The following is a 12,458-nucleotide window of genomic DNA, read 5'->3' on the forward strand; positions in this document are numbered from 1 at the left end:
GCAGCAAAATGTATACAACCCATATTGAATGAATGTTATATGCACGTGTTGCATGCCTACAGTCATAATATACATAATATACAAGAAGAACATGCTTGCAGTGTTCTGTTTCCTGCTGTACAGATCTACAACCTCTGTACAACTCTCATAGAAGTCACAGTCTATGAGCCGAACAATTAATCAACTTAAGTGTTTGACCAACAAATTATGTACAAATCAGTGTGTCAGGCGGCTCATGGACTCGCCATCATAACAATGTAAATGTGTTGTTTAATCGATGCAAAACCAAAAGCGGCGCCATTGCTAGTTGCTATAACTAAAGCGTGAATGCACCATGAAGTGTAGATCATTTGCCGATAAAGGGAAGAAATTATGTAACACAGTCATCACGGTTTGTCCGAGGAAAGAAACCACAAGGAAAAGCTGTGTTTTTAGAGTTCACATGGGAGAAAATGGACCAGGATCTAAACACCAAATGATCTCAGCTCCACACGAAGACATTTCCTATATACATCTCTATAAATACACTGAACTCAAGATCAAATTAATGAAGGGATACTTGTAAGTTTGCCAACAATTATAGAGGAATTTTCTTGGGACATGCCAAATATCAATATCAACATTTTAGTTTATGCATTCAAAATTATGTCAGAAACTATACTTATACTTAAAATCGTACATAGCATCAAGCTCAGCAAAAAACAAAACTTTCTAGCTGTAAATGACATCTAATCTTCAAAGAACCATCACAAATTTTAAATACCTGCACAAGTTTAAGACTTGGTTAAATGAACACTCTTTTTTCTTTTGTTAACAATGGAACTATCACACCAAGCGTTTCCCACAGCGTCTACGCAGGCTCGACTACTTTACTTTGTACCAGTGAAACCAATGAGCGCCACAGACTATGATCCAAACTTTAATTATACACTATATTATGCAATTTGTATAATTTCAATCCAGAATCAGTCATGTCTAATAGTCAATCATCAGCGCGGCTCTTTTTAATCGAGAGGTGCAAAGCCAATCCTCTGTCAGTAAAAGCATGTGGTTTGGAGTTTTTAAACATTTTCCTTGTATTTTGAATGGCACAGATTCAAAGTCTGTTTTGTTTATGCTCAGAAAATTAATATTCAGTGTCATTTCTTTGAAATAGTTCAAACTGAATCAGAAATTGTGATAATTCAAAACGAGGTTAAAAAGTTGTGACGCATTTTTGTCATATCGCCCAGAGCTAAGATGTTATACTGTTTCCACATCAATGACATTTCTGGAGATGTGTTTAGTTTCATCAACACATGTTAAAGTAATTGTAGTCAATCTCTGTCAATCTCTGCCATGAAATGCTCCTCTGTACTTTGCAAATTCTTTTTTACAGATAAAAACAAGTTAAATGTTCCACAAAACTGCATAATCCATAGTATAATACTTTTAGGACCTCTATTGGCAGTCACTGGTTACAAAGTAAAGCACTACAGCGTCTACAGAGGCTTTGTAATGCAGGTCGGTTTGGGTCGGAGGGACATTGCACACAGGGGAGACACAGGGCGAAGCTCCATACACAGGCGCTCTTACCTGCCCTTTGTTCTGTGCTTTGACCCCTTCCCATCAACCCTCTTTATTGTGACTTTTACACTCCTTTAGGACGAGAGCATTAACAGAAGAAGGTGGGGATGTAGATGACTAAACTGTCAACTAGAAAATGTGCTTCTAACAGCAGCCTCGTGTTAGCGATAAAAGTTGTATTTGATCAATTTCAAATAGACAAATAGTTGATTCATGTGGCCAAATTTAGTATTTAAAATGTGTTCTGGATACAGTATTAGGTAAAAATAAATTTTAAAAAAAGCTAAATTTTGTCAAGTTTGGTAAAGTATCATGAGATTAATCTAGTTAATCTTTTGTCATTCATTTAATTATAAATATGGTATGAAAACACAACAAAAACCTTACAATTCATGTGTGTAGCATGTGTACATACTAGAGCTGTCAAAAGTATCAAAAATCAGACACTATTTGATACTACAACTAGTATCAAAACTAGATACTCTTTTAAGAAAGTATTGATATTAAAATTAATGATCTTGCGCTTTATCAGCACTAGTATAAGACCAGATGGTAACATAGGAAAATTATTTTTGTGTTAAAAGTTACAGTCCATTGTCTAGAAAAAAGCATTGTAGTTGTTGTTTTGTTATGCATTTTTCTTTGTATCCAAATAGTGACAGCAATAGTACATAAAGTATACAGCGCTAAAACAAATGGAGGAAATTTTTTTTATGTGGTACACTACAACCAAATTATATCTCTTTTATTGTATCTACATAAATTTTTAAAGAAATGTTGTGATGTAATTGTGAGCTTACCCCTCTTTTAGCATGATAGGCGTTTCAATACTCTTCTGGTCCCACTTTCCTGATGTTGAGATAAGATCTAAGAACTATAAGACACATTTTGAAAGTGGTTAGACATTGTTCACATATTTTTAACACCACGACAACACAGACCCTTTTTGTTCATCGACTTACATTTTTCACTGCGTCTGCATATTTCTGCTCATTAAAGTAATCGTAAAACGCCGCCATGTACGACTCTTTGAAATTGGCCTGAAAGGGACGACCAGAGTAAAACAGATGTTAGGGATTGCACTTGGAGGAAAAAAAGGACATAAATCGGTCGCGTTTAAGTATTTTGTTAAAGCTCACAGATTTCGATTTGGCGAGACTTCCAAGAGTCTGAATGGTCTTGGAGATCAGAGTGAGGGTTCGGGAAGTGGCCGGGTCCTACACAAAAAGAAATGTATGAGAAAGGACAGCAATATCGATCATTCGCAGTTATTTTACAGAGCGTTACTGTTTTGCTGTAGTTTTTTTTAGCAAAACTTAGTGTACGTTGTGGAGGTTTGACTCACTGGATGGTGCGGTCGTAGCTGGAACAGGTTTGGGGAGAGAATGGCTGGTGCAAAGAAACGGAGGAAGATGAAACTGCTCACGGCGGTGTATCGGACGTCTTGGTCGACTGTGGCGTAACGGAAACACAAAAAGCAAAATCATTAATTTTACAGTGCTTTTTACATAAATACTTGTTAAAAAAAACTATCCAACTTAATTACTGTTTGAGGGTCTGTACCGGCATCTGCCAATATTTCTCAGAATCGACACTGCTCTACTGATTTATGTTTGAGGACCACCACACAGCGCAATACTAACATATTACACTGTGTTAGACAACAGATGTCTATCAAAAATGTCTATCTTTTCCACTTGAACAATCTTTGTCTGTTGTAGGGGTTGTCAAAAAACAACAACAATAAATCACACTACTACTGATCAACACTAGAACTAGATAGTCATTTGGACGAGCATTGATAACGGAAAAAAATCACATAAATAGGACAAAATCTGACCTTTTCCGCATAGTTTTATAACAGTTTTTATTTATTCATATCAGAACTGGTGTAAAATGACTGTTACAAATGTAACTATGGTTCTATGAATCCCGTATGACCGCTAGACAACCGAATGAATCCCTACACATGCGCGAAGGAATTCATTCAGTGCTTAAGCATTGCCTCAGACAGTCAGTAGGGACAAAATAGAACCACGTGATAATATAAAAAGACACCACGATTTAATCGTAGTTGCATTATATTAAGAAATAGTGCATTGAGCCTTGAGAATCAAAATCAAATTAGATTTTTTCATATCAGGAAAAATAGCCTGCAGTATCATGTGGTGACCAACAGGGGGCATCACAAGCACATACAGTAATCACCCTGCAGTGCACATCATACACATAACTGAGAACAAGCTGCCTGTGGGCTTAAGTGGTTTCAGGTCTGACACAAATAGCTGAGCACAAAAAGCTTTTCAGAGTGAATTAAGAGAAGTGTCCTTGGGCTGCGTGCACATCCTCTACATTCCTTTCGTCCTGCTTCCTGTCCATTACGGGCCGATAACGACGTCTTGCTCTGCTTCCGATCTTTTGTGGCGTTACCTTGAAAACGCGTGGCGGCCGATTCCCTCAGAGAAAAGAAGATGTCGCACATGACGGTGGGGCAGCGCACGCCTGAAGTGGTGATCACGTTGAAGATCCGGTCCACGTACTGACGGAGGTTTTCCTGAAATACAAAATGATGCGTTTGAGCCAAAAAGACCAAAATGTGAAGTATATCATTATTCTATCAGAGGCAAATAGTAATCATCATCTGCTACTCAAAGATGTCACTTTTCTGATTGGGCCTGTCACCTTCTTGTCTCCATGGAGATGGTATTACCTTGCCTGGAATGTTCTGTAGTATGGCATTATAGTTATCTAGCGCTCATTCATTAAAGCATAGGTATTTTACCACTTGAAAATATATTCTTACTGAGAGTGTGTTTGTCTGAGATGGATATGTTTAATGCCATGCTGTGGAACATCCGAGACAAAGCAATTGTCTGAAAGGAGACAAACACTAGAAAAGTGACATCATAATTTTAGTCTCATTCTGCTCTCCAGACTGTCCTTTAGTTTTTATATTTTAAAAAAGTGCGCCTTAAATTTAACCTTAAAGTGCATGTGACAGTTTAGACTACACATTTCACTACAATCTAGTAAACATGATTATATTTCAAATTTGACTAAATATTTTGTTAATCTGTCTCCAGCAGTAAATATGACATCGGTAGAGGTAATTCCACAACTGTTACCTAGCAACTATAATGTAAACAAGAGCCACAATGGTATGTCACATATTGATGACATCACAGAGGGATTACGTTTATAACTCAGCCCTACTTCCTGTAATTTTGAAGCTTTATTTATCAAAACTTCACAAACTGCACCTTCATGGACGTAAAACTATGATAAATATTTACAACAGGTGCAATCCCACCAAATTACAGTAAGTCATAATTAGAAAAAGAATCATATAGACTTTAAATAAATAAATAAATAACATATTCAGAAAAAATAAAAATGCATTAAGAGAAGGGGAACGTCTTACCCTGTTTGTGTCCAGGTTCTCAGACTCTTTCAGCTTGACTGGGTCGATTTCACAAGGTTTATGGTCTGTACAGATCTACAGAAGAAGATACAGTTAAATATCAAAACTGTCCTGGGCCTTTCCACAGACAGAGCTTGAATTTAGCAAACGGTAATGCTATACCTCATCTACGATCGGTTTAAGCGTGACTTGAAGATAGTGCATTCCTGCAAGCTTCATGGTTTCATCAATGCACTTGGACGTAAGTGAATTTCCTCGGAAAATTGTGTTAGGATCTCTACGCGGGGGAAAGGATACAGCATGTACAAATGGAAATCACAAAGGCTGCAATTAATCAGGATAAATGAGAGTGGGTGCTTACTGTGTTCTGTTAACCTCAGCGTGGGCGATGGCGCTGATAAAAGGCACGATTTTGCCATAGTGAAGGAAAAGACGCACTAAAGGGATGGCGGCTTCCTGCTTCTCTCGACAAACCTCTCCCAGAATATGAGCCGTGGACGCAGACACAGGCTGCTTGTAAAATAGAAAACAAATATGATACTGTAAGTGTTTGTATGACAACAGTTCCTCCTCAGATATATTGCTGACAGCAAGTTACAACACAGATGCCCTGGAGCAGACTGGGAGAGCAGTGGCAGGAATACTGAGCCATTAAATAGTCGGTGTAATCCCTCATTCGTCCAGGAGTGTTCCATTGTAGAAAAAGATTCAGTTGTATCATCTGGACATTGTTTTTTTTGTGTGGACACTCATCCAAGAGTCATTCTCAATCTGCGAATCAAGACCAGGAACTCAGATATTTATCCTACTCTGTGTAGGCCCTGCCCACCGGGCGGGACCTACTGATAAAAGGTGTTATTAAAATGTTTACAACAACCAAACATTTAGACACACAGCCTTAAAACCTGGAGGATCTTTTTTTAGACAGGTTTAGAATTATTATTGTATTAATATAATAGGTTTAGTATAAGACCACATGAAAATATTAAACAAACTATCATCATTTTGTGTTGAAGATTGAAATATGTTATTTAATAATAATAATAATTGATTATGATTATTTGTAATATTGAAATATTTTAATAATTATTATATATTGTACCGGTATTTTAAACCAGAGCCTTAAATACCGAAACATCACAAACATCATTTTTGTTTCATTTACCATTCCTAATGTGACCAGCTTTCTGAAATCCAACTTTCTTAATAACTTCCAGATAAAACATCTTATCACATTGATCTATTACTATCTTTTTTCCTTTAGATTAAATTCAAGTGACCAAATTTTGCTTTGTTTGCCATTATTTTTTAGTTCTTTCTATGGCTAAACTAATACTACCACTATATCACAATCAATTCAATAAAGGAATAATAGAGGATTTTTGGCGAGCAATCTGAGTCTCATTTCCTCGTGGCGTGGACAGCCGAGTAGTTCTTCCACATGTCAATTATTCCCTGCGTGCTACTGCACACCTGCAGCCTCGTTCCCAGCATAGCAGCACGTTTTCCTGGCTGCGCATGCGTGGTTGATATGCCGGTGTGTGTTTAGCGAGTTCCTTCAGTGTACAGTACAAAAATGACGACAGAGAAAGAAAGTGTTTGAGCTCAGAAGAGACGGAAATCTGCGGAGACGAGAGATGCAATGTAGCAGTCGTGCTAATAAACAAACGCACATGTATCAGCGGGGCTGTTGCGTGCTTCCACACGAGGTTTGATGGGAGGCGGCCTCTTGCGCATTTGTAAAAAGGGACTAACATGCTTGAGTTCTCAAATCGGCGAAAAATCCTCTATTATTCCTTAAATAGTGTGTCCTGTCTTTTTGAACTTGTACTGTAGTTCTGGGATTCTTTAAAAAGCTTGTTTAAAGGCAAACCTCTACATTGGCCGAGTGCAGCAGCAGGTCTCTGAGTGGAGTGTAGTGCTCCGAGGGAAAAACATGGTCTTCTGTGTAAACGATGTTCAAACGCAGTGATCCCAGCTCCTCCACTTTTACAGACTTTCCCCCATTTTCTCTGGGCAGCAAGAAGTACCTGTGAAACAATAGTGACATAACAGATTACTTTATATTTACTTTAGTGATGGTAGTTTGTGGCACAACTAGACCTGGGTATGTGGTAAAAAAAAACAATATACGCACGCACACGCGCGCAAACGTGGCATTTATACTAAAGACTTTAGCCAACTAAATTTCTCCACTTCTCCATGAAGACGAACACGTGGCACACAATCCACCAGAAAAGTGATGGTGCATATTTACAGTAAAAATGTTTCTCTTCACTACTCACCATGCATCATGGACCCCAGCTTGTCCCAAGACCTTGAGGGGAACACGAACACCTCCCAGAAACTCATCCCCAAACTTCAGGTTACTGGCATTCCACAAATCCACCCTAAAAACAAACAATAAGAACAACACTTAAATAAACATAAATGCAGTTAAGTGCTTATCTGATAGATGGTCAGTATGAGTTCTTACCTTAATGCTAATTTGTCTACATCCTCTTCTTCTACATCAAAATGCCGCTTCGTGTGGCTTAACGGCCGAGTAACCTGGAAAAACAAACAAAAACAATGTTTCTGTGAGCTTTAAAAAGGCAACAACATGACTAAAAGATGCCCAATTTATTGGATTAAAAGCACATGAGCCCATATAACTGAGTTGAAAAAAGTCCTTCATTTAAGTGAATTGGGTGTAATGCTTATCATGGATATGTCATTAGGACATTCTTAGAATTTAAATTGCTACACAGAATGAGGGAAATAGTGCAATTTAAATAAGAAATTGGCCAAAGCCTGATAGATAGCGTGTGGACGCTGCCTGTAGCCGGACATGAAGGGCTGTTTATGTGGCAGGGGGAATAAGATGTTTTTGTTCAATAGAAATCAATGGGTGGGATTGTTTGGTGGTTTGTCTGAATCAATCATACTCTTGTCCTGCCTTGTCCTGCGCCTCAGCGGGAGGGGGGCTTCGGGCGAGAAGAGGGGAGGTGACAAATGTCAACGACAGTCCGGGTTAACAAGGGCATGGTCAGAAGTATGTGTGCATGTATGGCTGTGGCTATAAATACAAGGCAATGAATTATGAAGTAACTTTGTCTGAAGTGAAGAGCAAACCTGGAGAAAATAGATAAAGGTTTGAAAATGTATTATGTGAAGGAATTAAACTTCAATTACTTTACACATTTATAAACAGCCTAAAAACAGCACTGACACAGATGAGGGACAGTGTTGTATGTTTACTTTGACTTGTTAGCTTCTGACTTAACCTGGAACGTATAAAGACCATTCACGATTAATTAGGAATTCATATTAAACAATTTTGTTTCTGAGAGAAAACATAGTTTGTTCTTTTTAGATGGATTCAGTTTGCGGCCCTCAAGGGGTATAGTGGGTAATCACATGCTCCATGCTGGACATGTCAAGATGAAAAACAGTCCTGCTCTAATCAAATTTGTAATCAGTGGTATGCGTGGTACTCTTTTCTTGACCATTAGCATCGGGCACTACAGCCAACTCAGGCAGCCATTTGTGGCCAAAACTTGTAGTGTCCTGTCTGGCTTACTTTTACTACAATTATTAATGTTTATATTACATTAAAAACAACACAATTGTATCATACCTCAAAGTAGAAAACCTCTTCAAATTGTGGGTTGTTGTTTTTTCTTTTTACTTTAGTCTTTTTGGCCTCTGACCTAAAAACAAGAAGGATTATTTTTTTCACTTATTCATCCAAAACCCCACATACACAGAAGTATTTGTTATGAAGATCTTTACCTTGAAGGTCCCAGCAGTGACACAGCAGCATAGGGGTCACACTGGCCGTTGACTATGGGCAGCCCCTGGCACTCGAGCACTCTGCCGACAGACACACATCACACATTAATGAAGAACGGACTTAACCAGCACTCTCAGCAAACAAACTGTCATTTCATAGGACTATTTAATGACATGTTTACTTTAAAAGCTCCTTAAACTTGCAGGGCATCTATAAACATTAATTACAAAGTACACTCAAGTTATGCTACACATCTGTGCAGAGGTGAACCAAGAATGAAAATCTCCATTCAAGTTAACTTATCGCTCAAGAAGAACACAAAATACTATCAAATGAAGCATGCCGTAAATTACTTTCTTGAAATGGGACAAGATCGTGTCCACAAGATTGTGCACACATGTGGAAAATTACGTGTTTACAGTTGGATTGGACGATAAAGGGTTACATGAGTCTTGAGTCTTTTTTTCCCAAAAGGCAGTGCTACAATGACAGCAAAAATAGAAACCAAAATGTCCAACAAAATGTCCAACCACAATGTCAAACATCTGGCCCTCCCACACACGGACCCTGCCTCTAAACTGTTCTCTGCATCACCACAGCCCCCAACAAGCCAAAGTCAACAGGATATAACTGTCTGTGTTATTATTCATCGTCTGCTTCTCTATCCAACTTTGCCAGGTACAGGAAGCCACAGTTAGAAGAATAAGTCGTGTGCTCTAACATCCTAAATATCTGTTTATCAATTTAAAAAGTAAAAAAAAGTGTTAAGCTAAGAGATTGTAAAAAAAACATTGATACCCAAATACTAATCGATGTCAAAACTAGTATTGAACATCACAGAACTAGAAAATATAGGCTTTTTTCAATAGTTTTGGAATGGTCTTTGTCTATGTCAGAACTAGTACAAGATTACACAGTAATATTGAAGAAACTAGAATTAGTTTATATTGAAAATCAAATTCATTTGAAAAAACTAAACAAAAAAACAACTTAAATATAGGACTGATACATATTTGGAAATATGCTTGACGGACATTTTATTTATTTATTCATCAATTTTGTTTTGATTTAGTCTCTCACTCTCTGGTCTTGTCCTGTCAATTGGTTTTATCATATCAAAAATAAATGACGTGTTTTTACTGTGTTTTGTGTTTTTATCGCAATTAAGATAAGAGCACCTTTATTTGTCCCACAATGGAAACATTCCAGCGTTGCAACACAGATTAGGTACATCATTGTGGTGTCATATCAGCTCCTTTTCCTCAGTATCGAAAATGTGTTTAACATTTTAATATCATGACAACACTAAACCAAACCTAATGCAAAATAAACTGCAATGTTCCTTATTTCCCCCTCGCCACCAACTCATTTACACTTGTGTGAAATCTAACACATTTTTATATTCAAAAGACTCAAATGCCAAACGATGTGTGAAAGACAAGGCTGTGAAAAGCTGTTTGACCATCTAAACACTATAACGTCCAACTGCAGCGTACTGTCGCAGCAGGTATACACTAAAGTGAGAAACAGAAAGAAAAGACTGTAGGGTTGTCACAAAGCCAATTTCTTTTTTTTTAGTCCCATAAAATCCCTTTGTTGCATCGCAAATGAAAACGATGAGAATCCTTATATCACATATTGATCAAACCCGATTATCAGTTCAACGTTATTTTGTCTCTTCAAAAGCTAATGTGGCTTTTCAATGTGCAAAAACTTCCACAACCTTTTACTGAAAGCAGAAGCTGTGGACATCTCGAGTCCAAAGCGTTTTATTGACAATTAGAAATGACTGGATGTGGCAGCGCTTATTCTGCCTAAACTTTCTCACATTGGACATCCACTGCTCCAGGCTACATCTCAACATTAAAATAAGGTAAATTATAAATGTCGACTGGGCCTATTAACGCAAAGAGAAGCTCCACATTTTATATAATGAACATCTATTTTTATTGCTTTAACTAACATTTAACAATTCCCCTACTTGGGCCATAAAAGCTATATAAGAGCAATATACAGTGCAATACAATAAAGTACAGTCAATTGGGACAAATCATGGTTTATTAATTCACTTGCTTTCCAGCACTTTTCCTGTTACGGGTCAAAGGAGGTTAGTCAAGTGTTTTTGTGAGAGTGTACACTATAGGCCCCATCGTTCCAGCATAAAGCATTCAGGTATTTAGAGTATTTGGAGTCGCTTCACCCAGAATCCTCCACTTTCTTTGAATGTAGAAGATATTTTACCATAGCTTTACTATTTAGCCACAGCTTTTGTTAAGTCTTTACTAGAGTTTATAGAAATAAAATAGCAAAAGAAATATCACATATCTGTGCACATTGAAATCAAACATAATCATTGATCACAGCTGTAATGATGATTTATTCACAGTAACGGTACAGATTTCTGGTACTTCTTCAACCTCAGCTAAAACAATAGAAGATAAATTAAATGCCACTAGACTTTGACAAGCGCAACATACGGAATCCATCATAGATTTCCCTGTTAATGTATCTGGCCTGGTACAGTGTGTAACTTCCTGCCAGGACATGTCCAGCCTCCAGCCGCACCATCCCATTCCCAGATGACATCATGCCGTAAGGGGATTAGCGCCCAAACCGGAGAGGAGACACAGCGGGACAAATCGCTTCCCGTGTGTCACCGTGATGCACAACTGGTCACACCGAATCACCGCTCTTCCCACGTCTGCAGCGCGCCACTCATGCAAAAGCAGACAGGCTCCTAATAAGGAATAAGGAGAGGGCTGGGTTAAGCGTCACTAATGCCAGCGCGCTTCCTGTCCAGTAAGCTTGTTTATATAACCCCTGCTTGGCCTACTATATAGTCTTTCTCTCTTGCTATAGCCTCCCCTCTGCATTGACTATTGAGCCGGACTTAGTTGTTGTAGTCGACATTACTCACATTAGGTTGATGTGATTCTTTACACGCCCACGTAGTCTGTCAAAAATAGTTTTAGTCACAGGAATAAAAGGCTGGCAAATTACATCACGGCCCCAGGATGTGATTACGAGGCAGTGTCATTGTGCTAAATGTATGAATAATCAGACAACGATAAAAGATTAGAAATATGTTGAAGCACAATTGATGGGACCGAACACAAAATTGCCTGCTATGCGTATGATGTTCTATTGTATTTGACCAAACCAGAAATTTCCATACCAAATGTGATGCATTTCCTCCAAAAAGTGATGCATTTTCTCCAACAGCAACCGGCTGTTTGATGAGTGGAATTAAGCAATCTCAAGATTCATATGGCAAGGGAAAAAAACTGTATTCGATTCAAAACATTACAATTACCAAAATTAAAAGGAGGCTGGGGTTTGCCCCGTCTGAAAAAATGCTTTATTTCAACTCAAATAAGAGCGTTCCTGTGCTGGTGTGACCCAGAATATGAGGCTATTTCCATTTTAATGTTGTACCGGGGGTTCCTGTGCAGGCCTTACTGGCAGAAAACCGACAGTTGAGTCATTTGGGTGAGATGGAGAACCCTTGGGTGAAATCTGTTATTATAACATGAAAGGAGCAAATCACCAATACATGCAAACTATAAACAGGGATGTTAACATTTTGAATTGGTTGGCTTACGATCAAAATTTCACCCTAACAGCTCAGACTCAAGATTTAAAGTCTGGACAACAAAAGGTATAAAAGGTTGTAAGGGAGAATCATTTGAAAAGCTT

General features: G+C 38.1%; 1 protein-coding gene across 4 annotated transcripts in view; it reads right to left on the reverse strand.

The window, feature by feature from the left end:
- The window catches only part of rasa3 (RAS p21 protein activator 3), a 54,117-nt gene that overhangs the window by 8,224 nt on the left and 33,435 nt on the right, over positions 1 to 12,458 (reverse strand). Inside the window, exons 6-19 of one of the 4 annotated variants that reach the window (XM_072464699.1) lie at positions 8,762 to 8,842; positions 8,607 to 8,679; positions 7,464 to 7,537; positions 7,273 to 7,377; positions 6,861 to 7,017; positions 5,349 to 5,497; positions 5,150 to 5,264; positions 4,988 to 5,062; positions 3,997 to 4,120; positions 2,912 to 3,018; positions 2,706 to 2,783; positions 2,529 to 2,606; positions 2,367 to 2,440; positions 1,576 to 1,638 (exon numbers count right to left, since the gene is read on the reverse strand). In XM_072464699.1, coding sequence (XP_072320800.1) covers positions 1,576 to 1,638; positions 2,367 to 2,440; positions 2,529 to 2,606; positions 2,706 to 2,783; positions 2,912 to 3,018; positions 3,997 to 4,120; positions 4,988 to 5,062; positions 5,150 to 5,264; positions 5,349 to 5,497; positions 6,861 to 7,017; positions 7,273 to 7,377; positions 7,464 to 7,537; positions 8,607 to 8,679; positions 8,762 to 8,842 — 1,353 coding nt within the window. Of the gene's footprint in view, positions 1 to 1,575; positions 1,639 to 2,366; positions 2,441 to 2,528; positions 2,607 to 2,705; positions 2,784 to 2,911; positions 3,019 to 3,996; positions 4,121 to 4,987; positions 5,063 to 5,149; positions 5,265 to 5,348; positions 5,501 to 6,860; positions 7,018 to 7,272; positions 7,378 to 7,463; positions 7,538 to 8,606; positions 8,680 to 8,761; positions 8,843 to 12,458 lie in introns of all 4 variants that reach the window. The other 3 variants (XM_072464698.1, XM_072464701.1, XM_072464700.1) reach the window with 3 other exon arrangements.

The sequence above is a fragment of the Eucyclogobius newberryi genome, unplaced genomic scaffold, assembly GCF_026437365.1.
Source record: "Eucyclogobius newberryi isolate DKJ021-1_F unplaced genomic scaffold, fEucNew1.0.hap1 SCAF_5, whole genome shotgun sequence".
NCBI classification, from domain to species: domain Eukaryota; kingdom Metazoa; phylum Chordata; class Actinopteri; order Gobiiformes; family Gobiidae; genus Eucyclogobius; species Eucyclogobius newberryi.